Here is a 27,387-nt window from a genome sequence, read left to right on the forward strand (position 1 = left end):
ATAAATGCAAACAACCTTTAGAACCAGAAATTTATTGTAGCTTATAGACTTTCCAAACTGACCTGTTACCAATATACACATCTGAAAAGTTATACCCACAGTGGCTACAAACTGCATCAGGACGTTTACAACCTTTCAGTATTACCATTAAGTCATGATCAGTTTTGGTCTAAAATACAGCAGCTACAGCAACAGTATATGGAAGGATAAGTCTTCTACACATTAACACAGGACAACTGTCAGACATAAGTTAAAAGTTTCCCAGTTTACTTAAAACTAGCAGTTATATTACCACGTTAAGTAGTCAAAACCATTTCCCCATTTTAGAAATCTAAAATTTTACATAAAAAAACAAACCCCCAAAACGGTAAGCTAGTTGTGTGGGTTCTCTTCCCTGCTTCCAGGTCCATCTACTATTGTAAAAGGCACTCCGCAGTCAAGCGTTACCCCAGATAAAACCCACCGTTAGATCCCATTACACACATCGCTAGGTGAGAATTAGGTCTGCTCTGAAAATCAAAACTATAGAAACATTTGGATCAATCCTTATCTTTTATCTCTTTGAATTATGACCCTTTGTGCCCTACCCTTTGGCTTGCTTGTTGCTCTTCTAGCACGCTTACCCAATGCAGCGTCTCCCTGCTGTGTACTGTCAGCCACTAACTAGCCTGCTATGAGAGGTGTGGTCTGTGCACCTAGAACAAAGGCAGACTACATACAAGATCAAAAACCGGAACTTTTTGCTTACCGTGCTGAGGAGTGAATGGAGTCCTAGTCTCCTGTTACAAGCAAAACAAGTTACTCGTTTTAGTCCACTTCCAAATGTAAAAATCAAGTAAGCAGATACTCATTATTCAAGGCTCTGCAGAAGACCAAATAAAGTTAAATGAACAAGACCTGCCTTACAAAAAAACTAGCATCCTCCACCATGGGGTCATAACTTACTTTTCGTACCTTTCAGCTATTTCTTTAGAAAAGTCCTTTGCAATTCCAAGTTTGACCTTTGATCAGAAACAACCAAAATCATCTACACTTGGAATAATATTAACATGATTCCCAAGGTCTTCTGGTTGGATAATTTATGCTACAGTTTTTTTTTACCAGCAGGAAAACACAATTACTAAGTGTAAACAAAGGCTTAATACACCAACAGTCCAAGTTACTGTACAAGGGGCTACAGGGAATGAGCAGGAGTGTGTTTAATAGAAATGATATCAGCTATGCCCCAAACCCTCCCACTACCAAATTAGAAAAACTGAACAGCCAAAAAAACCAAAATACCCATCTGTGTAGACTGGTAGCCACGGTGCACAGGTACACAGGTCTCAGGCTTTCCAGCTTCAGTTACCAATGTAACAATCAATCAACTAAATGAATAATCCACCCTGTCAGCACTATGAACAGACCATCATTGTACTACAGGCAGCCTCACTGTAATTAATAGGAGCTGTGGCAACACACCACAGCAACAGCACACTAATTTGCCCACCATCCAAGTAGTGTTTTTTCCCAATAACTTAAAAGCCCTTATGCCAAGACTTGGAGAAAAACAAAAGAAAAAAAGAAAAAACAAACAAACAACTGTATTGCACAGGGCAGTTGAACCTCTGCAGAGGTTCCTAAAGCCTTTACAATTTCTCACAAGCTTGTCTGTTCCCTCTGCAAAAATAAAGGAGATTAAAGAAAAGGAAAGAAAAATTAAAAGAAAAAACAGAGCGGGGCATGAGCAAACATATGGCAGTCAAGGCCAATGACACTGTATTACTGAAACATCTACACTAGATAACTGTGCCCGTGCTCCTGCTGCAGTAGTATGAGACTTGTAATATTTCATGCTGCATGATTTTTTACTTTAGCATGTTTCAAACCCCAATCCCTGTTTTCACTACCACAAATGACATAATTACATAATTCCAATATATTTACAAAATATTAAAAAGTCTGTTAATCTTCTACATATTAACCTCATTCTGCCACTTTACACATGCACTAATTTGGGAAAAAAATTAAAAGGAATCAACAGGCTGAAATGAGCAGCTTTACCCTTTGTCAACAAGCAATCTTTGCATCTTTTAGAAAGAGAAAAAAGAACAAAGCCAAGTTTGTTTCACTGAGCAAAAAAGACAGTTCAGAAATTCATGTGCAATGGCTACGGATCTGTAGAGTCACTTAGCTGAGATGACATGAAGAAAAAAGTGCAAGGTGGTTCCTCACATAGCGTAAAAAAAAAAAAAAATCCAGTCACTGAGGCATGGCTGAAGGAAAAGAGGTGCTAACTACAATTCTAGAAACAGCATCAGGAACTAGCTGACATATCACAAACACTGGGATGTGTGTGGGTTGAATCTACTGGCCAGAATGATTTTTTTTTTTTTTTTTTTAAACACCATGAATCCTTGGTAACAATGGAGTGTATTACAGTGGAGTCTTCTAGAGCAGAAACGTAAAGACAAAGGGAACAGCTAGAATCAATAACTGAGGGTAGAGTCATCCCATTCCAGCTGTTGCTGTCTATTAACATTCTGTTGGTCCTCCTCCTGCTCTCCCTCTTCCTCCTCACTGCTTTCAGACTCTGCACTAGTGATGTCATCTTCTTCTCCATCTTCACTTTCTTCTTCCTCTTCCTCCTCTTCCTCTTCACTGCTGTGTTGATCCTCGTAAGTCTGTTAAGACAAAAATTAGCTGTTGATATCATACTGGCCAAAATTCTTTTTATTCTTTTGAATTCAGGCACAAGGCACTATATTGAGAAAGGGCTATTACAGACTCCTCACCTTTTTTAGAAGTTCAGCAGTAATTAGGCAACCAGAACAGAAAAAGGAAATAGTGCTCTTTAAAATAGCTGTCTAACATTGCTATCAAAGCTGTCACTAAACAAACTAATTCTGAAGTGTGATCCAGTACTTCAAATTCTACTGGAAAAGGATCTTTCAGTAGGGTCACACAAAGAGCATTAAGGTTGCACATCTTGATTTTCTAAAAATTCAGATGTCAACCACAGGAGAAGGAAACATCATGAACACAGATGTTTCAACAATAAATTCATGCGACTTTGGAAAAAAGCAGACCATGGTTAAGGTAGCGTGCAGCATGATAAACACTAGTGCTGGACACTGACCTGTAAAATCCAATTCTGTATCATGAAGCTATAACCCATACAAGTTCCCAAGCATAACTGCTCTTGGCATTTGTCGCTTTGGCGCATTCATTACAATTTCACAATTAATGTCTCTACTCTGTGTTCAGTGGTCAGTTTTGCTCTGCTACTCTGTCCATGTACAATCATACCCATTACAGCCGCAAAAGGGCATGTTTTTGATAAGTGCTGAGACACCAGCTTTACCTCCATGGGGTTCACAGTGATGGTCAAAGCAGAGTCATCCCAGTCCATCTCATTTTCCTTTCCAGTGTCCTGGTCACGCATTGTTCTCTGATGTGCCGCTCGGATTCGGAACACTCCCAGAATAATCATAAAAACCAGGAAACTGACACAAACTACAATCACAACAGTGGCTGTACTTGGAACAACTGCAACAAGAAAGTAAAAGGAGTTTCTTAGATGATACCGATAAGTAACTCTTACACAATGCTAATAACTAGTCCTCTGTTCCCATCACCTGCAAGAGGCAAATGGGCATGATACAAATATTATATGTAGCTACAGAGGCAGTTTGTCTAAGGCCACTTAAAAAGTCAGTTGCAGAGTAAGAACTAAAACTTAGTTCCTTAAGTATAATTACATCAATCTGAACGACTGACAACACATGGAAAGCAGATTTCACCACACACAGATTCCTCTCTAGAATACCTATTTTTCTTCCTCTCACATCCTACACCCACACCAAATTAATGTAATTAAAACACAAAGGACAGATACCACGACTCATCAAGGGAATAATGCTGCAGTTCTTCCCTCATGCCATTCAGAAGAAATACTGTCCCAGTTCCTCATGGTCCTTTACCTAGGTCTTACAGTCCCCTCAAGACTAGTACACCTCCCATTTTCCAACGTACACACACCAACAGAAAACTCTCCTGCTGACAGGAAAAGGTATTTCCTTGATCTCTAATAATCCACTCTTCCCTGCCTGAGCAACAGCAGAACAGGACCAAGTAGCTGCTTAGACCATTAGTCCAACACACTGGTTTAAACTCTGGGAAAAAAACCTCTCTGCAGCAAGAAGCCTCTGTGACATTTTAACGCCAGAAAAAAAAAAAAGAACAGCTGAACTTCAGTGACTGAGAATTCTTACCTGAAAATGGATGAGGGTTAGCTAAGTTGTGACCAGAGAGATCAACAAATGTGTGATGCACTGGATGAACAAATTGTGGTTGTGCAGCTATGTGATTAGCATGTTCAACTGGGTTAGCTGTGTGGATAACATTCACCTAGGAACAAAAAGAAAATGTTAAAACTCCAGAAATGCAACAGTTACTTGTGAAGAAATAGAGAGAAAGAAAGAAAAAAAAAATCAAATCTATTTCCCAGAGCAGACATCCAATTCTCCTTCAACACAGCAATGGCTTGTCTCAGGGGACAATCATCCCAATCAGTAGCTCCTCATACGTTATAATTTCTTGTCACAAAACCCTTCAGTTTCACAGCTCTCAAACCCATTTTAGTTGGCATGGCAAGTTTGTGTACAGACACCAGTATTTCAGAATAAAACAGATAAAGCCAGTTTATGATCAAATTTGGTAGCCATCCATTTTAATCCTGAAATAACAGTATATACAAAGATATGTAACCATGAATTACATATTCTTCATTCCCATCTTCTCCTATTCTGCTGTATATCTTCAGCTAACAGCAAAGAAAAAAAAATCCATATTACAGTCAAAGGGTTAAGAAAAAAACCCTATTTTTAAAAGTTTAACCCACACTTAGCATAACTGGCTTTTAGGTACAACTGCAAGCTCATGATTTGCAGAGCATATTTCATGTTTCCTTGCCCAACAAGCAGAGCTAAATATACCCCTCCTGTGGTGGAACACTGTGATACAGGGCACCTGACCAGCTGCACAACAGGAAGAGAGCACGTTTACTACAGAACAAGGAAAGCATTTGCAGTTCAACAGTTTGGTAAGATCCCAACTCAGGCTCACAGAATTTCCTGAGGAAACAAAACCATGTTACTTAATACAAAAATTTCTATTCTGCAACACAGGAGGCTCCCCAGCACACCATAACCACCCAACTAGTGGTAAATACAATTAACTTTACTGTCATCCCTTTGGTCAGCTTCAAAATGTAGAAATACCAGCTCATAGCTGAAAGATGCAGAGATACATGACAGTTCCTCTCAATATATATAACTTCACATTCCAGCACCTGAAATTTTAGTGCCCTTTATGTTTTCTTCTGCTGTACCTCCATATATTTGATATAAGCATACTAAGTAATAATTATCCTTTACTGTACTGCAGAGGAAATACAATTTTAGCCTGACTGTACTCTTACATAAGCGCTTAGTATCAGCAATTTACGCATCACACAAGCAAAACAGTAAAGGGCCCAGCAAGTTCATTTGCAGAATCCTAGGAGTTATACATGAAGGCCACTCAAGTCTCTGGTAGCACTACTCTTAGTCTATTTGCTAGTTTTTTGCTGAATTAATACGCTGTCTTTCCAGTTCAACCTTTTCACCTTCACACTTCCATTAGCCATACTATTTCTTCTACAACACAACAGTGTCACCTCTGTTTAGGCAGCCTTATTTAAAGCTGAAATATAGGATTAAGAACACATTTATATATAAATATAGCCTGAAATGCATGTGTTTACTAATATTTATTTACAGGACAAAAATCTAAATCAGTAATTGATCAATTAACTATCAGCTGAGACAACTACTTCCGTCCTCCTAGCCATCCATGCTCTAAAATTTCTCGGAGTGATCAGATTAGCTTACATACCTCCACTTTAAACTCATTGCTGACGTAACGTCCATTAAGCTCAGAACAGACTAATTTGAACTTTCTGTCAAAGAGAGAAACAGTGTGCCAGTTTCTGTAGCGTATCAAATGCAAAACTTCTTCATAACTAGCCATAGTATCAACCCCTGTGGAGAGAAATAAACAAGTAAAACAATTACTTTGCAAAAGACTAGTACGACATCATATACTTGACAACTATTATGCCCTTTCTTCAAGTAAGTTTTCTTGGCTGACAGATTTTCAGCTAGTAGAAAAAAGGTAACACCATAGACACGCATAGATATGGCTCCACCGAAATTCTGTGGATTGATTTTGTGATAAAATCCTAGACCCAGTTAGTCTTTAAAGGGATTTTGGGAGTCTTTCTTTCAAATACATCGAACATACTCTGAATATAAAACAGAAAGGAATGATGCATGCTCCTAGGCACTGGATTATCTGTGCAAGGAACAAGCCTTTTCTGGGGCAAAGTGTACCTCATTTCCGCAGTGCGGAGGTAACCTGCAATTTGGGACACGAGATAAGAACAGAAAGGAGGTTCTAGAACTATGTATTTTCTAGAATCCCAGCTTTCCACAAAATAGTTGTGACACCTCGGAGCTTGAAATTCTAGTCAAAAACAAAGTATTTGGAGTACGGTGTTACAAACCATCTCTCTAGCACACTGTTCCTGTTATCACTGTCTTCAGACCCTTCCTACAAAAAGAGCAGAAGTAGTAGTAACCCCTACCTGTAATTATCATGCCCAGGTTGGAACTACTCATCTCAATGCCTTTCTGCTGTAATCGTGTCATGTCAATTTCCAGGCTTTCTTGTTCCTGATTTAGTTCCTCTCCTAGCACTGTCACCTCACACGTATCCAGGTTATGCATGATCTCTTCAGATACCAAAGACTCTTGGACTAAAAAGCAGACAAAAAGCCAAAGAGGTCAGGCAGAAACGAAGGTGAAGTAGACAAGAGCCCAGGAGCTATAAAATGTCACATGCAAACTCAACTCTTTTTCCAGAACAACTATTAAGATCTGGGCCTGAAGTAAAGAGAGCAAGTATTCATGAAATAATGATTTAAAAAAAAACCACCAACAAATAAGGGATATTTACATGAAGATAATGGCCTGGGCTTACTACCATTTCCAGGTAAATTTTTGTTAGCCCAGAGCAGAGTATCTACACCTTCTTACAAGGGATATGCACCTTCTTTTCCCCTGCTAGATTCTGTATTAAAAGACAAATCCATGCCTCTCTGCAAGAGGAATATCCTCCAACGTGATCATTGAATGGGGTGAGGGCGGGCAACAGTCCTAAGCAGAAAAGGATGTTACCTGTAGGATCTTCATCTCCATCTCCCTCTGGCTCCACCTCCCGTGTAATGGTGCTTATTATGCGAAGCTCAGGAAAGAGGGAAACACCCTCAGAACTCTCAAACTCTGAAGCAGAGCGAGCAAAATGGTTGATGCCACTAAGGCTGATTTTTGGTTCCTCTGGTTGCAAGACCATTACATATCCCTCCACGGAAGGAATGGAGACGCAAGCCTCTTCATTGAAACATCTATGAGATACAGAAGCAGTTTTGCACAGTCAAGGAGGCTGTTTGAGAGGGAGGTACAATTATGCAGAGTAATTGCTTTATAAATTTTTAAAAAGCTCTGTGTCAGACCCAAGAGCCTTAGATAAATTCATCAACTGCGTTGGAAAGTAAGAATTCCCCACCAAGGGAGCAATCTTACAATTAATTTTTACTTACAGTTAACATTTGGCCCCATTTTCTATGCTATGACTAACAGCCACAGATAACACCTTTAATGAAGGCTGTGATACTGGAGACATACTCACAGCATACCCTTGCAATAAGTTCCTCCCTATCTTACATGCTCCTTACTACATTCTCAGGAAGAAAACAGAGTGCTGGTGTAGAAAACATTTGCCGTATTCAAACGTGTGTTGGTTACCTAGAGCAAGACTCGCTTTGATTATCACAACTGAGATACATGAACATCGTTCCAGGCTTCGGTATCCACTGTACAGTGACGCATTATTTCAGCACTAGGACTTACTTGACAACAGTGGTGATTTTAAGCCTCCGAATCCCAGGTGTTGGGAACTGGCGAGAATTCAGATAGGAAATGTGTTGCATGGCCTTATCAACTCTGTCAATATCATCTCCTTCTAAGGTCAGTGTTGACTGACTTGGGTTCATGTGGATCTGAAACAACAGAAAAAAAAATATTTAAGGGAATACCCAAACAGTAACATGATCTGGTAATTAAAACTGGAAGTTCAGCACTGCTTTGCCTGGTAAATGCTAGGATAATTACCTTTGTAATCAAAGCAATAAAGCCATTATTTACTGGCCTTGTAGTACACAGTCCAACTTCCCTGTTCACTTCCCTTATTCCAGCTGAATATATTTAGTGTTTTGCTCTTCAAGAAAAAATCTAGGCACTTATCATAGTTCTGATGTGAAGATTCTAGTAATATGGAAGAGACACAGCTAATATAAAGGAGAAATCTACCTCTGTTCACATACCCTTGCTACTAAAAAAAGGCACGCAAGTTGGTCTCGCTCTACTAAGCTGCTTGTTAAGAATCTCTATCTTTTATTAGACAACCTGGTACAGCTGGTAAAACAGAGAGGCTTACAAGTATGGAATTTCTCTCTTCAAGACTTAAAGAGAACACAGTAACTTTCATTCTTAAACTCCACTAAGACCATGCCTATACAAGAAAAACTGCCTAGTTGTCACGTACTTTTAATGCAAACTGTCACAATAGATTAGCTTGTTTTATTCGGGACACCCCTACTAACTGCCAGCAAAGCTTGTAACTATTATCAGCAAAGCAATATACGTGCTCCCCTTTATTCACATGCAACTTTACCTTCATGCCTTTGCCGACACCATCAGCCATTTGCAAATCCAGTCCCTCCTTGCAAGTATATAGGCAATCTATCACTTTCTTGTTCTCCAGTTTACCAGAACGAATCATCAAACCTGCCAGATTGCCTCGGAAAAACTGAGCCATGTGGAGTTCACCACCTTCATAAAGGGAGGAAGGAAAAAAATCTCTGTATGTTTTGATTCTTTTCACTTTTTTTTACTTTTGTAAAACAACAAATATGCCTTCTGGTACCACAAAGTATTATATACATGCAGGTTAGTTTTTATCCATTCTGGGTGTTAACCTTGTGATTATATGTTCAAGCATAAAGAAAGAAACAGTTCACCATGCATATGGCCTTCAAAATGGGAGTGGCCATCTTGAACTGTGAAACTACAGCTAATATTTCCGTAACAAACATTTCAAAAGAAATCGCCCATACAGCGAGGTGGTGTTCTTCAGAAATGACAGACAGAACCAATGAGATGAACTATGAAACCTGAATCTTCCTGTTGAGGTAATGCCTCCTACTAGTCGGTTCTGTACAAAACAGGCAATGCCCATCAGGATAGCAGACGACAACATCCTTCCTCTAGATGTTAGTTACCTACATCCAAACTGATCGTTACAGGCTCTCTTTACACTCAAAGGACAGAAAGAAACTTCACAAAGTGATTCAGCCCATTCTGAAAAAGGTGTCTGAGTTAATTGCTCCCCTTTAAAGCTACCTTTTTCTTTATATGGACTCAAGCAAGCCGTTTAAACTCAGATTAACTCTTTTTTAGATATCCAAGTTAAGTCCAATGAATTGCGACCAAATAAGCCCCTTATTGCTTAGATTTTTTGAAGATGACATCACAACAATCACCTAGTCCATCTTGATAAATAATGGGGGCCACAGAACACCACCCAGAAATTTGTATTTCAAGGTCATCACTTACTAAGCTACCAGACTTTTAGAAAGATGTCTAAGCTTGTTTTAAAGATTCTAAGTGATAAAAGATCCCTGGCATAACTTGATAGAATTTTCAGTAGTGAATTCTCCTGTTACAAATTACATAATTTCCAGTTTACATTTGTACAGCTCCAGCTTCTAGCCCCTGGATTCTGTTACCACCTTGCCAAATTAAAACTGACACACAGCTAGAAATCTCTTGTCAATTATAACTAGACCATTCCAGGAATTCTTAAACTTTACAGAAAGAGTACATATCTTGAATACACTTTTAGAAATATACACTAATTTTAAGCATCTCAACTCAAGACACAAAATCCACCGAACTATCACTAAAAATTTCTAAGAAAACAAAACCCTGTAGCCAACCTGAAATACCTGGTAGCCAAAGATTTAAGCCCATTCACTGTAATTAGAACTTGATATCAATTTCTGATCAAGTGAGTATCCACTGTAAATTACAGGTCTGTCTTTGAGTTACTAAGAGCAGCCTGATCTAAATATGAAATTGGTCTTGCTTTGATTGGGGAACAGAGCTACCTGACTTCCAGAGGTCCTTCCCAACCTACTGAATAATCTTGTGATACACACACATACCTACATACACATACACTTGTATAGGATGAGGTGCATTTATGTTTTAACAAAACTGGATGAAAGAAATTTATAGCTGATATTTTACATCAGCAACTTATTTTACACCACTTGACTGCAATCACAATGGTTGCAGACCTGTACATGGATGTGCATTTGGGTGCAACCAAAGAAAACCACCAAAAACCAAACCAAACAAGCAAAAAAAAAAATCAGCTGATGAAGCTCTGGAAGTAGAAGCACAATGAAGAAACAAGCCTAGGAGAGGATTATGTGAAGGTCAATGGCCCGAACGCAATGCCTGCATTTCATGCTGTGTGCGAGATGAAGCAATGTCTTGGCTTAAAAATGAAATAAAACAGTAGGGAAAAAACTCCAGCAACCTGCAGAGGTCTCAGCCACAGTTTCATTGTCATTTTCATTTCCTGTATATTCTGTAGAAAAGCAAGACAAAGAATAGGACAAGAGGGAAAGAACCAAGTAGTTACAATCTGGCAAACTCTCTTATCACAGAAAATACACGGCAGCACTTCCCCCCAAAAGTCTGCTTATCCTCGACCCAGCTTCTCAAAGATTATGAGTTCTTTGAAACACTAATAGCTGCAATGCAGGGAAGTATTACTATATTGTTACAAGAACATAACATTCATGACAAGACAACCTGAAGAGCCCCTAACACAGGCTGCAGTAAATACAGTCACACTGGAGAACACTTTAACCACAGATACCCAATTTCACACAAACCCCTATTAGTAATGAGATACAAGTCTATCAACTGGCTCAATTTATTTTCTCCTCTCCCAACTACTGAAGGGGAAATTAAGGCGCGATCCAGCCTTTATCAGCAAATCACCAAAAGGTATTAAATGCTGATCAAAAGGAGCCATTACTGACACAGATTTTTTTATCATAATAGTATCATATGTATTAAGCAGTCAATTTATCAAAGGGAAGCACCTGAGGCGGGGGGGGGGAGCAGCAAAATAGAAAACCAGCTTTTAGTCTTTTAAAAGAAATGTTAAAAGAATTTTTTCAAAAGCATAAAATCTCTCTCTCCTTAGAGGTGAGCTGTATACATAACTTAGAACAGCCTGATTTATTTTAAAATCTTGGTAAGACAAAGAGGATGGCCTTAAGCACTAACTTCACTCCTTTGGCATGCTTTTTTCCCCTGTGTTCTAATCCCCTAAAAATCAGGCTTCTGGTGGAATTTTATAAGGTAGCACCTCAAGTTCTTGTATTCCAGACTTTTAATGCTCCTATTTCAGTCTGCTGTCATTAAAAAGAAAATCTATGTCAGAAGAAATTAAAGAATCATATAACGGTGCCAATATGAAAGCACAGGAGTTTTTAAACTAAATGTATATGCTTTTGTTAAGATGCAGAACGTATATGGAAGCCATTATACAATCCATACACTTAGCTGGAACAGAGTTTCCAAGCTCCGGTTTCTTGAAAACCAGCCACTATAGTTTCCCTTTGAGCTAGAAGAGATAGTTGGAAAGTCACAAACAGAATGAGATGAATTATGGAGAAAGTAATTAACTGACTCAAAAGGAAGGGACAACAGAATGAATTTAGCACTGAAATAACATTAATACTGGAAGACAGTGAACTTGTCACAAAACAGTAAATTCGATAGAGAGGATATGTTGGTAATTTAACCTACATTCACATTTCAAAGCCTTAAAACTTAAAGAGAAAAAGAAACATTATAAGACAGAAGACTGTTAATTTGAATAAAATGTCTCGACGCTTTCCATTTGCCATTCAGTCACAAGCTACTTGTATGCATTATTACAGACTGCAACTACAGTCTATATTCTGAACTACAATAAAACATGAATGATTTAACACTGTTTTATCCCTGACCAAAAAGATCAGCTTTATACCAGCCAGGGTGTAATTTAATCAGCAAGCAAACACTTCAGTTCAGGACTGGGAAGCAAGAGCTTTGTTACAAAGATCTCCAGTAATCAGCCTCCATGTTCAAATGCATTCTTCTCCTTTTTCTCAAGCTTTGAAGAGTACGTTTCACAACTATTAAAGCACTTCAATCAGCATTTTACAGCTTGCAGAATATCTTGTTTTAGGCCATAGTCTGCATACAATAAATCAGATGCTTTCTATGTTTATTTTTATAAGCAGAAATGGTAAAATATCCAAGAGACAGCATCACTGTGTTGCTTAGCTGTATTGTCTGCTGGTCATGCTTCCATTTATGAGAATGCTTTTTCTACAATATGCTTTTCAACCTACTTGAAATTAAGTGTTCTGCTTAGTAATGTGAAGTATATGATGTACTCTTACAACTGTTATCAAAAATAAGCTATCTATATTCCCATGGTTACCACAAAACTCACTTTGATGGAATACTGCTTGGTGAATAGCTTCGTATTTCATACGCACCTGTGGCCAACGAGCAAAAAAACACTCATGGGAAAAATGACTAAAAGGGGAAATACGTGATACTAGCTAGGAGCAAAAATAGTCTGCAAAAGACAAAAGTTACCTTTCATGCACTAAAAAGATCTGCTATGTACTTCTAAGCTAATCACAAAGGTTTCATTAAAAAGAAAAGTTAATTAGATGTATTAACAATTGTAAATAGTTACCTTGCCAACATGCTCCAACTACTAGCTGCGTTTCTATCTTTGAAGGATGAAGTGGGTAATCTTCAGTCACTGGGAAAGGATCGTATGAAACACCGTCTACATAAAGAGTTACCGCAGGAAATTCAACGTTGAGGACATAATGATGCCACTCTTTATCACACACCTGAGTAAAGAAAGTTTTAAAAATTCTACTTTAATTTTTTTTAATCACAGCTGAATAACTGATCTGATGCACATTTTGCATATACATACATGCAGACATACGAACAACCTATAAGCCTGTATAGATATGCTTTATGTTTCACACACGTGGCACACATCTGAAAAAAGCAGACCAACTCTCAAACATTTATAGTTTCTTTTCTTCTACTGCCAATACAGAAAGCTGCATGCATTTCCGTTCCTTTAATTTTTATAATATCTAGTAACAGCATATTTCAATTTAAAACTACGTATCTACATGCAAACACATTCTGAAATACTGTTATAATACAACATTACTTGACAAAGGACCTGTATTTGCTGAGAGGGACTATTCAGAGAAAAACATGACCATTTTGAATAGGAAAAAAACCCTTCCACGACAGGATTATTTATAGTGAAATCTGATTAGTTTTTGGAAAGTAATGATCTTCCCATAAGGACATATATGAGCATTCTACCATTAAAACAGCATACATTGCTCTGCACAGAAAACAGGATATAGTTATGTATGTTAGAAAGTAATTCATTGTTTAGGTAACTGGCAAAACAGACCTGTAATAGCAACCTACAGCAACTAAAAGAACCTTTATAAATTTACAGATATACAGGGTTACTTTATCACTCAGATCAGGAGGGCTGGAAAAGCACACAAAATATTCAGTCCCTTCTGTCTCACTCTTCATGATCATAAATATAATGAATTCATACACATTAAGTGCTGCAGATCTGAGTAGGACCAAAATGAGGATTAGTTATTACAGCCTTCACTTTCAAATCTAAAACAATTAAGAATACATGACTGAAAGAATACAAACAGATGACTCCTCTCTAAATAGGAAGCAGAAAGTACCTGCATTCCTCAGAGACCTATTAACTCTATTTTTGTGGCGTAAAATCTAATTAAGAAAACTGATTTGTAGCTACCACTCACAATGTGTAAAAAGTCACAAATTTTATCTCAGTGTGAAAAAGGATTAAGAAGATAAGTTCTTCTGTTACCCTATTAAAACTTTGATCTGCAAAAATGTTGCATGCTCAGAAGTAATTTAATGCTGTAAACAAACTGGAATACTTCCTGTTTTCTCATGCACACTACCTTATAGTGTATTTAGTGAAGATAACTGACATCACAGCTAAAAGACTGACATTGCATTTTCACATATAAATCCACATTTTCCTACCTCTCAGGACAATGACTTGTACTTTATTTCATGAGTATCCCACTGGGTTTAATAAAACCACTGAAGCAGTATTTTATATTCAAGACGAAAAGGTATAGCAGAATCTATCTCTGGCATTTGATCACAAATAAAATAAGTATTGTTGGGTTCTATAAAACCTGACATCACGAATCTGGAGTTGCAAAAAGTATTTATTAATTATTATACTGTCAGGGAGTTAGTCTCTGATGGTTTTCCCTGCATTCTAACATCCTACCAACTGTCCTTCCAAACTTACTTGATTTAGTTTCCAGTGAAATTCAGCAGGTTTGTACGTTTTTCCCTCTGAAGGATCTTGGCGGAAGAGGAAAACAAGTCGGCAGTTGTGTACGTAGAGCGTGTAGTGGTGCCGGTTCATATCTGCACAAGAGTTTTAATTAACATTATTGTTTTCTGTAAACCTTAAGAACTCCACGAAATTCACCTGTTCTGTAATTTGATACATAAATCCCTAAGTAATTGATAGGAAGAAACAAAGGTAGAAGTAAATCAGGCATGTTAAGAGGAATGCAAAATGTTTGTAACAGTAGTTAGGGCAAACATTCTTGAAGAACCCAAGAGTAATACACTGTACAATAAACAAACATGTCTACCTCCAAATCCAACCCAAATCAAGGCATAGGACTGAAGACTCAGGGAGATAAACTTGTCAGCAGGAGAAAAAGAAAAAGCTCTATTTGCAAATAGAAGAGCTTTTTTGTTACAAATGAGTAGCTTCTGCTGCACCTAATTACTGTTTTGGAACACATACACATGATGGCAGGTGGACATGCTTTCCTAAGAGAAAACTATATAGTCATAGCTCTAAAGGATTTATCATTTAAAATAAATACAAAGGTGAGATGCTAGAGAAACAAGTAAGAATAAGGAAAAGAAACATTTTAGCTACGTCATCCCTTCCATGGCATGGATGAGTCAAGAAAGGAGGGAATGAAAAAATACCAAAATCATGTCAATCTTTCAGCCTGACAGCATTAAATCTGACTGTATTGCTCCAGCGCAATATATTCAAAATTGTCCCCCTCCAACAAACGTAGTTCCAGTCTTTCAATATTGCATAATATACCATTGAAATGAAGGCAACAGTATTTATACTACCAGAAACTATCTGTCGCAAAAATTATACGGTTGAGTCAAATCAAGGAATAAAAAAGGAGGGTCTGCTTCCCGTGTACTTTAAAAGAGGAAAAACTGTATTTAGATTTGCCTTTTTTCTCCAGTTCACTTACTTCCATGAATCCAAAGTTTTGGATTTTGATTAAAAGGAATGGGTGAAGATAGGGAAAAGAGGAGAACATTTGTACCCGGTTCTGAATGACAGTCACTTTTCTCCTGTTCAAATAAATGCCTTTAGGATATTACAAAATACTGTTAAATCGTTCCTATTTTCAAATAAAATTTAAAATATATTAAATGTAGTTTCCTTTGAAAAACCTAGCAGCATTTTAAATAACGTATCTTTCTAATACGCTGAACAAATCCACTGCTCCAGCTAACAAAGACAAGAATTCTTTTACCCCCATCAGACAGCCATCATGGAAACAGGGTTATCAGATTTCCTTCTTATTAATAGCATCTTCAAAATTATTGTGTCTGTAGCATTCACAGAGACTGAAATTATGCACAGGGTGAAAATAAACTTAATCACTGGAGAAAGAGAAATTACCTCCTTCTAGAAAAAAAAAGATATAGCAGCAAATGCTGTCACCAAACCTGGTATATCTATCTTAATGGTTTTAGGCAGCATCAAGAGCAAGGCTATGTTTGGAGATGCAAAATTGAGACTGCATTGCCAGAATAAGTCATCTACCATGGCAAAAAGAAACGCATAATGTGAACTGAAATAGAATTAGAAAAACAAGTCTGCCAATCTGAAACTAGATAATTTAAGGCCATGCCTATAGGTAAGCACAATAAAGAGTGACTTTTAGAGTCCAATTCATTTCACTTCCAAGAAAAACCTAACCTAGAGAAAAAACTTAAGGTTCTCACATATGCTGCCACAGCATATAAAAGCAAACAAACAAAACCAAACAATGACTGTTTATATTTGAGGTATCGACAAACCTGTCTTGTCTGAATTGCACAGAATTGTCTCTTTCTCTTTGGTTCCAGGCCCATGCCTCATCCATACTGAAATCATGAAGGGCTCTTTTAGATTGACTGTGACAACGCCATCTGGAATCTTCACAGCTTGTGTGCCATTAAATTCAAAGACTTGGTCACTGTCATGACCATTATCAGTAGGAAGGCCTATTGTCCAGTTAGCAGCACTACTTGGAGGGGGAAGTAGCTCAGCAGTGCCAGAAGAAGCACCTACAATAAAAACACTCAAATGAAAAAAAAGGTAGAAACTAAAAAGATCACCGCTAGTTTCAAACGAAGCTGTTTTTCTGAGCACTAATTTTTCAGCACCAACTGTCAGGATTATGCACTACCATCACACATCACGCAATTCTCCCTCTAAATAATGAGGCACTAAGAATAGACATCTAATATCTTGATGACTTCCATAAATTTAACTTCTCGGTAGACAACTAATCTCACTGAAATTGTTCTGCTTACTACCTCTACAGCTGTACAACCTCATTTTGCCTCTATCTCGGGAACCATTACATTAACACCACTTGTCATGATGCCTTTCTCTTGACCCTGTACTAATTCTAAGACCAATATCCATGCAGCTGAAGAGGGCTGCATAAGCATCCCCTCCTCGATCACTGTCTAATAATATCACAGTCAAGAGCAATGATACCCAGCAGGTACTTGGTTTGCTGTTTTTTCCCCACTTCAAGCCTAAATCATTAATGTCACAGTGACGTCATCAGGGAATAGCTTAGGAATTGCCTGGGTTTCTAGGGTTACACCATATTCACACTTTCAACTAACTTCAACTGAAACTGAAGACCTAAGTCATCAGTGACAATTTCTCCTGTAATCTCGGGTCTTCCCCATCAGCTACAAAGGATTCCTAAACTTTTCGTAAGACCTTTAACTGCAGCATACGTGGATGCCCAGGTGCCCTTTATCGCTAGGGCAAGCACAGTATGAATTTAACTGATGCAAGTAAACTGTTTTTTCCAAGCCACACTTTCTTGGTTTTGTCACTTAGTGTTTTACTGTGTATTTCTTACATTGCATCCTTCATATCCATCATGCCTCAGAAAAACAAAGAGGTTTTAATGGCTATACCCTTCTGCATAGGTAACATTCTTTCAGTTCTTGAACATGAATCTCATGTGATGGAAATTGTTAGCCTATGTAAGCTAGTGGAGAGGCAGAATAAAGAGATTCTTTACTGCATTTGAGAATTATTTTAAAAGTCACCTTCAGCCAATATCATGCTTTTTATTGCCTGCAATGAAAAAAGCTGGAGGAAACTACATGCAAATGAAGACCCCATCTACTCATTGATTTGTCTAATGTAATATTCAAAGACAAACTAATAAGCAAGAGAGACCACTTTATTCTAACAAAAGCATTCTTACCACAGAGTCTGTGAATGGATTTCTCAGAGTAGGTGTCTCTATCACAGCCTTTACCAATATGGTTGGTTTCTAGTTCAACTGTTGCTTGAATTGAGGTTATTGGCTCATCACATGTCTCCAAACGCATACCAGGGAAGAGAGCTAATGAACCAGTACCAGGCTCATATTCTATTCTTTTGCTCCAACCTGTATATTTATCCAAAGAAACAATATTAAAAAACTCTCATGTTTCACTGAAGGCACTGGCAAATGCTAAAAGCAGATATGAAGGAGATCAAACTAACCTTGCCAGCCAGGCTTGCATGTAGGCTTAATGCTAATTTTAACTAACACATCCTCAGCAGCTCTCTTCTTCCCACAGTCATACGCTGTTACTGTCAGTTTATACTGATGTTCTTTACCATAGTTTAACTTTTCTGTGTTTTTTATATAACCTGACGCAAAAAAAAGCAATAATCAGACATCAGTATCTACGCATTTCTCAGGTTCATTGCTACATTAAATGCATCCAGATACCACCTATGTACTTCATACAGGTACCAAGACTTTAACAGACACACCTGCAAGTGATTTAGCCCTTCACTATTTGACTTTTCAATGCCAGACATCAGGCCCAGATCCTTAAAAATCCAGAGATGAGCACACATACACAGAACAGCAGGTATATACTTATCAGGCTCTTCACAGTATATTATATTACTCAAAATGAAACTGTTTGTAGGTGGTAACTGGCACATAAATTGTTTGGCACATGCCAGGATTCTCTAACTTTTTAAAAATTTGCACACCCATGAAAATTATCCACTGGCAATGTGGATCCCCCAAAACCTCCAACTAAAGCCCACTAAAAACTGTTTCGCTTTGCTTAATCAGCTTGCTTGAACCCCTAGAAGCAGTCTATAGATTTTGAAGGGTCCACCGATCACCAGCAGAAAGGAAATGACCTAAACAAATCACTACACTTCGAAACCAATACCCATAATACTGTGAACTCCAGAGCCACATATAAGCATCTCAAATGTGAAAAGCACACACGGAATCCCATTTTTGAAAGCTAATGAGCAAAAGCTATCCTAATACAGAATAGAAAACTACAGGCAAAAAAAAAAAAAAAAGCCTACCAAGAGCTGGTTTAAAACATAATACAGCTACCACATTTCCTTTATTTTGAAAAGCATTTTACAAGAAACACCACACATGCAACACACCATCTGCTCCTTACATCAGTAGATAGCACATGGTATTGGCATTGAAAGACATCCCACTTTTCATTACCAATTCAAACTGCTGAAGTGAACACCTCCATTTAACTATGTTGTAGGAAAGGGTTAAAACGGGCTTGCTATAGTTTTATGCTGACCAGTTTGAAGCCCTATTCTTAGGGCAGAAAATTACAGTAATTCCCACTCCGTCTCACATCATATTCTTACCATCTTTGTCAATAGCAAAAGGTACATCCGGAGTTACAATTTCATAATTGCAGATCTGGCTGAACTGAGGTGAACAATCTGCATCCACTGCTTCCACTTTCAAGATGTTGTCATACCTCTTCCCTTCAATAACTGTTGCTTTGTATGACTTCTCTTTGAACACAGGAGCATACTCATTAACATCGTTCACCTGAATATGTACTGTTGCTCTGGAAATAAAACAGAAAGGTCAGTTTCCTGTATATTGCAAAACTCCTATTGATGCAAGGAATCTGATAAAACAGCTCCCTCTCTTACAGATGAAGCTATCCTTCAGAATTTAAGCTCCTGGAAAGAAGTGACCAATGAGACTAACAAAACTAACAATCTCAACTACCCTAACTAGGAAAGCAGTGGGTTTTTCCAGTGCGTCGCTATACAATTCAGTGTAGTTCTAGGTTATTGCTTACTATTCCTGTTTACTTGCAAATAAAATTCAAACCCTTTTATTGCAACTATTAAATTGCCGCCATTTTACAGAAATACAACAAAATACAGCTATGACAAAACAGGCTTTTACTTGTGTTAAAACAGTACAACCCTTCTAGTTCTTTGCTGCTGTCAGAGTATTTGATATAAACACCCAATTTTTATTTCATGTGAACAAGAATGACAGTTAAGACTGGTCTTAGACTAAGAGCTCAGTCAAGTGCATTTAATTAGCTTTCTTTTGACAATAAAATACTGAGCTGTGTAAGTCAGTGAAAACTGGCTTATTTCTTGATGTAGGAATGAGAGATCAGACAATTTAAATGGAAGAATCACAGAAGTGGAAGATACACTTTAAGACAACATATAGCTAGCTATCTAATCCCAAACAGATTGGATCTTGAATTCTGTCCTTTCATGCTTGTCACCGATTGCTGGTATATACGGAATAGGAAAATAATGCAGTTTCTGTCAATACCCAAGGAGAAGAGGTGAATAATGAAAAGCATCCGGAATGTAAACTAATAAAGAATTCAATCACTACAGTCCTTCCATAAAAGCAAAAGTTTTCTAATGCTTATGCTAAAAAAAAAAAAAAAAAAAACCACCCAAAAAACCCAAAGCAAAACAACAAAAAAAAAGGCGTCAGGCTTTCATTTTAACCTATGTGCTAAATAAATGCCACAAAATATGGCCCTCTGTACCAAACACACTTTATATTCTTGACTTTAAGGGCTAAACTCCAAGATGGTCAAAAGCCACAAAAACCCCATAACACAGACAGCCACAGGCCAGAGAAATTTCAACAGTGGTTTGTAGGTGCAGGTCTTGGAAACCCATCATTCCACTGGCGAAAAAGAAAGAGTTGCAGAGCATGCTGCTAGAGCTGTACTGGTTCATTACATAGCCATGAATTTGGATAACCATCACTTTTACTAGGGCCATCAGAAGAAAGTTTAGATCTCAGTTAACCAGCACAGGTAAAAAAATTATAGGTAAGTTCTACAGTGCGGAGAAGGAACTGTACACTATCAAACTGAACAAAGAATGTAATTCCAGCCAACCCAACAAATCATTTGTTGCCATCCGTCTCCTTGAAATCTTTCTTGAAAAGTCAAACTGAACATCAAACAGAGTTTAAGGGCATACCTATTTTCCGCAAGTGTAATCCTTAAGGAGGTAACTTTCTGCTGCCTATTTGAAGCATACAGCTACAGAGTGACAAGGTTGTATTTGTCACCACGAGGACTGCTGCTAGTCTATTCCTCATCTTATTTATGCCCTTCTTTGCTTCACACAAATGGTAATCTTCCACATGCTCTGCAGATGTTTACACCAGGGTGTTAAACAGTTATTCTCAAGTGGATTTTTCTAGAGAGCATTTTACATTGCATTTTTTTTCTTTAGATAAAGATTAGCTAAAGATTGCTTTGTTCCCATTCTTTAATCTAGGCAGAGATTAACCTTATGCTATTGACCTCGCTTTTTTTGGCAAGGCTGTCTGGAAATGACAGCAACATGTATCCTTTCCCATTTTGTCAAGTTTAATACAGACTGACTTCTTGGACCAGTTTTTTAGTTTTAGAAACTGAATTCTGAAACAATGTCCAGGCTTGGTATCTCATGCAAACTCTTTATGTCAACTCAAGCCAGATTTCAGCTATTTCACCAGTCTTCCTGCTTCTATCTCCATGCTATTTTCTAATGTAAATTCAGAGACATCAAGGGATAAAGCAGTGTCATCTAGACTACAGCTAGAGAGATGTCAAAACAGTTCATTTCCATTTTGCTGCTATTTGTATTACCATTGTACGAAAGCCTTCCAGTATTAACACCTGGTTTACATTTACTCTAAATACACAGACCATAAATCACCGTGAAGCAGGAGACCACTTGAAACCAAGCTTCCCCTCAGCCCACCACAGATTTACTTACTTGTGGGATTTTTTTGCATTCGCTCCATCTGGTCCCTTTCCACAGTCATAGGCCTGTATGGTGAATGTGTAGTCCTTCTGTAGTTCACAGTCAAGCTTTTCTTTAGAGCGTATTATTCCCTCACCAGTGGATTTATCCACTACCACTGCTTCAAAGGGAACATTTTGCCCGTGAATTTTAAATCCACAAATCTCACCTACAGATTCAAAGTAAGAGGGGTTAGAAATGGTCAAAATTATTACACATTTTTTAAATAAATAACCAAATATTTCGCAGCCAAGGGTTTGTGAGGGTCTGTGGACAAAGCAAGAGCACTGTGCTTTAAAATGAGTGATTTCTGGGAACTTTAGTAAAAAGAAGCATACGTCTGCCTTCCAAGCAACTTGTTTACTTTGCATCCATTCATGCAGGAATACAAAAGAGAAAAAGAGAAATGTAGACAGGCATTTCACAGGAGTACTTGAGATAGCTCTAGGATAAGAGTAGATCTTATGAGAGCATACAGCCAAGGCCACTGGTACTATCTTCTATGCCAAGCTACTGGGAGTAGCTGGGCAGCTTGTTTATTTTGACCAGAGCAAAAGGTTAAAATGCACAGTTACAAGTCAAGGGATGAAAAAGCTTCAAGTACAGGTTCAGCACCATAATTACAGAAATTCTGTCAACAGATCAAAGAACAAAGTCTTCCTGTGCAATGTACCTGGCTAAAATTAGGGAATCAAAATAAACTACTGAATGAGAAAGGTAGAAATACCAACTTCTCAGGCATCCATTTCAACAGCTATCTACTAACACAGACCAAATATGTTAGTCAAGGAAGCTCTCACATGGAACGATTTAGTAGGCTTTCCTTTCTATTCAAGCTCTTCATCCTAACGAACGTGCAAGAGAAGTCCCTAGTACCTCATTTTAACAGACATCTAAGCCTAAGATTACACTACAAGACCTCTTGCCAGCACAGCTAGGTCCATCTGTCAGCACGTTCTGCGGAGTGAGCCTAGCACACCCAGCTGTGCTAACAAAAGCCACTCAATAGACAGTTTGATCACCTACACTGTGTTTTTACCTGTGTAACTTGTTACATTTTAAAGGTGATTTTCTTACATCAACAGAAAACACTATTTTGCTATTCTAGTTGCAGTGGTATCATAGTACCAAGAACACACTCCTACTGTAAACATGTCTAGAGGTATTCAAAAAAGGTGTTTGATTCAGATTTTAAACATACTGAAGGAAGTGTACTGCAGGGAAGGTGTTACAATGCTTCGGCAGTTAAGTATTACTTCACAAAGCATATGAAAAAACTTAAGATGTCCCAAAGAAGTAAGCTATCAGTGAAAATACTAGAAAACACTAATTTGCCCCAAACCAACTTCTTCAGTGTCCATACAATGTAAAATAATCCCAAAATGGTTCAAATGGATGTCTGATTTACAGATATTTCTAACCAAGGGTTTGATTACATAACAGTTTTTATCAATATATTTTAAAATAGAAAAAAACTGGGAGAATAAATGGGACAAAAGAGCATGACAGGATCTTCTGTTTAAGTGCTGATTCCCCATTTCATAACCAAAGTTAGTAGGTTAATATTCATAAAAGGGATAGAAAGAACCCTTTATCACCTTCTTTGGTGACTGTCACCTCAAAACTCTCTAAAGGGAGAAAAGATAAACCCAAGTCAGTAACAGGAAAGGTTGAAAGGGAGCAAATAAGGAAAAGGCAAAGATGTACACATTACACAGAAAAGCTTTGGAAAAATTGTATTTTAAAATTCCAGTGGTGATTTGCTGTAACTGTTACGATTTTAGAGTTTTAGTTATGTTAAATATGATTTCATGTTTTAACTCCAGGTTGTCATTTGTAGAATTTTGAAGTATTTAATAAATTTATCAAAAGGCTTACTGGGTTTTTTTTGTCTTTTTTTTTTTTTTTTAATACCAACTACTAAATGAAAGATATTTTCAAAATTCCATGTTGATGAAGAGCTATCCATAAAGTATAATTTTCATCAGAACTTATTTGTACTATTCTATTTAAAGACGACACATTAAATAATTTAAACAAGCTTGTATCTATTATACTGAAACCACCATGTTTCTACAATGAAAAAACTTCATACTCCCGTTTTGAGTTCCGGGGCGGGGGGGGGGGGAGTGATGAGATTTTTGTGTTTCCACATAAATTTTTATCAGTCTAGGTTTGTAACACCTAGCATTTGCAAAATTTAAATTCTATGTCAAACTCGACAGTATTGCCGAAATTCATGATTAAGAAATATACACATTAAATTGTGGTCCCAATGAACATAAAAGCTTTAAATGTAAGAAATGTGGGGGGGCAGCATGTATTTTCCTAGTAGCATACTGCTTTTCCAGGTTCAACAAGTAACCAATGGCTTCTATCATTTTATTCTACTGCTGAAATACTGTAATACTGGACAGAAGAGATTCAGGTACTCAAATATACTCATCTACTAGTACTGAAGATGCCCTAGAGTAGCCTGCCTTGCCCCCACCAGCCACTCCAGAAAAGTACAGGCTTCCACAGTGTTCTGGATCTTCCACACTTACAAGGAGATCTCCGATACAACAGAGTTTTACAATGGTATTAGGTGACTGTCATAGGTACCTGGAATGGTTTCACAGTTTTAATGAAATGACAGTTAACCCTGTTCTTCACTCCCCTGGAAATCATAATTTGTTAAAACCCCAAACTACCACCTTTTTCATATCATCCAGCTTATCAATTATTTTTTTCCTGATTACCATCATCTTTAACCTGGATTCCAGTACAACAAAGCAGACTTGTATCTTTAAAATCACTTCTAGCAGATGTCCTGTTAATTCTCACATATTTCAAACAACTTGCAGTAATACAGTTATTCAAGTCACCATTCTAAAGTGGCATTACAAAGAGATGAGGCACTATAGTAACAGAGAAATATTCTTCTTAAAAAGACAAATTTACAGTTTAATATTGAAGCAGAAATATAATTGAGGAAAAATACCTTACAATGTATCATGATTTGTAGCCCTTCATTTTAAAAGGAGCCAGTTTCTGAAATAGCTCTCATTAAGTTCTCCCCGAAACTCACTTCAGGTAATCTCTAGATTTATAATCAGCTCTTTATTTTAATGCACCAAGTATGCTGCCTCTTGTGGCACCCACATAATTTATTTCAGTCTATTCTTACACAGGATATAAATATAATCCTGGATTTTAATGTGTTTTGGCAATAGGATCATTCAAGAAAATTTTACACTGCTTAAATTCGTGGCTGACACCGCTGATTAGCCAGAAGCTACATTCCAACTGCGAGCTCTGAAATACTCCACATCTCTTACTCCTGTACACCTACGCCCTGCAACTCTAACCTTGAGAGTTAAGCATTGTGTGAAACATTAAGATTACAGGAAAAAAAATATATGGAAGGGAACATTAAAGCAGAAAGCCTGATAATGGTGAGAAGGGGGAGAAATGTATTACTACAGCAACTACCTATTTGCAAGAAAGGGAGGCTGTTTAAAAACTGGTCAGTTCTGTACCATTTGAAGTGACCTTTAACTCTGGCACCAACACCGGTTTGGCTGCTAGGAAGTTCAGGCATTATATTTTTGACTCCTGAGCATAAGACGTAAGCAAGCTCTCTGGTAAATATCCGTATGTCTCCAGGTGCTTTTTAAGGTGCAAAGGTTCTGTTCGAGGTGTACTATAGCTCAATTCCTGCCAGATGTTTCTCAGAACAATAACTGACCTGATATGACCATATTTGTCACTTCACACAAGTGAGATTAACAAAAAGCCCTTTTATTACTACACAGACAAGGTTCTTGTGACTGAAGAAGTTATAATGCATAAAAACTATGGTGTTACTTAAAAATGCTCTAAACAAGCAAACGCAGAGCTCCCAACCTAACAGGCTTTTTAAGTTCCCTTCTTCAAAGTGTCTCTGCAATGAAAAGAAGCAAAAAGGAATAATCCCCTAAAGTACAAAGTATTTAAAAAAATTAAAGCTCCCCCTCCTTTCTCAAAAATATATTACAAACTGTTACAGAGCTGTTTTAAGACGAATAAGACAATTTACAGATCAATATTCCCATACACAGATTATATTTTCAACTCAGTTATGAAATGCATATATTTATACAGTATAGGTATGGCTCTTCTGTGATTACAGAATTCTTGGCAGTGAATTTTTTTCATTGCCATAAGTAAGCTTAGCTCCATACCATGCTCCCTAAGGTTTCATGCTATGTCATATAAGCTTAACACTTTTTCTCATTCCATTCTAATGTTAAGGTACATTACTGAAATAAATTTCTACTATTCCTAACCTTAGAACACAATGATGATCAATCTGTAAACTAGTTTATATTTGATACATTGGAAATTGTTCAGCTAAGTAAATCGGAACTAGGATAGAACTTTACTGTGTTTCACTCAGCTGTAATCACAGTTGAAAAAACATTTCATTTTACAGATAACATAGGTTTGCGGAACTTAAGTTAGCCAGAAAACATACGGTAATCCTGTATCCTAAAGGCATTCTGTACTTCTCCTTTCTAGTGCAGCACAATCAAATTACAGTGAGGATTTGGTAGAATTTTAAGGTTTTGTTGATTTTTATTGTTCCATCTCTTTCTCTACTGTTATAACAATGTAAAACAATTATATAGTTATAAAAAAGGTTCTTAAGATATTTAAACTGGACATACAGTATTTGACTAGACACTCTTGAGACTTTGGAGTCAGCCATCCCTCTACATTTCCGTTCCACGGGAGGCAAGGAAGTATATTCTCCCAGCTCTAACCAAACAGCAGTCTACAGGAGCATCATGGAAAGCCTTCAGGAAAGCCTCCCATTTCAGTGCCTTTAGAACGTCTCCTAAACAAGTATTTCTTAGTACTACACAATACTGTTAAAAAGCAAACCAATTTTAAATTTCACAATTAGTGATAGGTCCATTTCAGTTTGCATTTGTACACACGGTAGGGACAAAACATTACTTCATGCATGCCTTAAATTTGATGCAAAAATGGCTGAAATACTATAGCAACAAAAATTCCTCTTCGGTTTGCCAACCGGCTGCGTGACATATTTGTTGTATGCTCATCGAATCGCTCATTGGATGTAACAAGATCAAAATCTCTGTTTGATTACACAGTGTCATTCGTCTTCTCTACATATCATTTCTTTATTACAACCACCACCCAGCCGAGTGCTGCATTACACACAGACCTGCTGCAGACAGGACGTCAGCACAGCTCCCTGCCCTAAACAAACACGGCTTGGCGGTGCAGCGTGGAAACACGGCATCAGCGCTCGCCCACTGGCACACGGGAACCCCACACACCTCCAGGGAGAGGCTGACGGAAAGGCTTGGTGGATTTGGGTTCGGTTGTTTTTTTTTTTTTTAAAGAATGAATCGAGATTCTGCAAGGTCATTTTCAAAGCTCTATGCATATTCATGCTCCAAGTAAAAAAATTCCTAACCCCCACAAAAATAATTCTTGCATCCCAGATTAGTACGGGGAAAATAAAGTATTGTGGCTGAGAAGTGGTTTTCTCTAGGGGTGGGGTGGGGGAAGAGGGACTAAAATCCTATTACAGACACATCAAAAAAACAAGGAAACGTTTCCTTCCACGAGGGAAACATTTCA

The 27,387-nt window shown here is 37.7% G+C and overlaps 1 protein-coding gene across 4 annotated transcripts in view; it reads right to left on the minus strand.

The window, feature by feature from the left end:
- Nucleotides 1-16: 16 nt before the first annotated feature.
- CLSTN1 (calsyntenin 1) overlaps nt 17-27,387 on the minus strand; it is a 40,687-nt gene continuing 13,316 nt past the window's right edge. The window contains exons 3-19 of one of the 4 annotated variants that reach the window (XM_030016604.1): nt 23,349-23,378; nt 21,724-21,919; nt 19,321-19,529; nt 18,175-18,324; nt 17,891-18,076; nt 16,470-16,718; nt 14,641-14,762; nt 12,979-13,141; nt 10,747-10,797; nt 8,815-8,972; nt 7,992-8,140; nt 7,260-7,486; nt 6,668-6,838; nt 5,917-6,062; nt 4,254-4,389; nt 3,344-3,528; nt 17-2,663 (exon numbers count right to left, since the gene is read on the minus strand). In XM_030016604.1, the coding sequence (XP_029872464.1) occupies nt 2,469-2,663; nt 3,344-3,528; nt 4,254-4,389; nt 5,917-6,062; nt 6,668-6,838; nt 7,260-7,486; nt 7,992-8,140; nt 8,815-8,972; nt 10,747-10,797; nt 12,979-13,141; nt 14,641-14,762; nt 16,470-16,718; nt 17,891-18,076; nt 18,175-18,324; nt 19,321-19,529; nt 21,724-21,919; nt 23,349-23,378 (2,723 nt within the window). In that variant the 3' untranslated portion in view covers nt 17-2,468. The remainder of the gene's footprint in view (nt 2,664-3,343; nt 3,529-4,253; nt 4,390-5,916; nt 6,063-6,667; nt 6,839-7,259; nt 7,487-7,991; nt 8,141-8,814; nt 8,973-10,746; nt 10,798-12,978; nt 13,142-14,640; nt 14,763-16,469; nt 16,719-17,890; nt 18,077-18,174; nt 18,325-19,320; nt 19,530-21,723; nt 21,920-23,348; nt 23,379-27,387) is intronic. The other 3 variants (XM_030016605.2, XM_030016606.2, XM_030016607.2) reach the window with 3 other exon arrangements.

The sequence above is a fragment of the Aquila chrysaetos genome, chromosome 6, assembly GCF_900496995.4.
Source record: "Aquila chrysaetos chrysaetos chromosome 6, bAquChr1.4, whole genome shotgun sequence".
NCBI lineage: Eukaryota > Metazoa > Chordata > Aves > Accipitriformes > Accipitridae > Aquila > Aquila chrysaetos.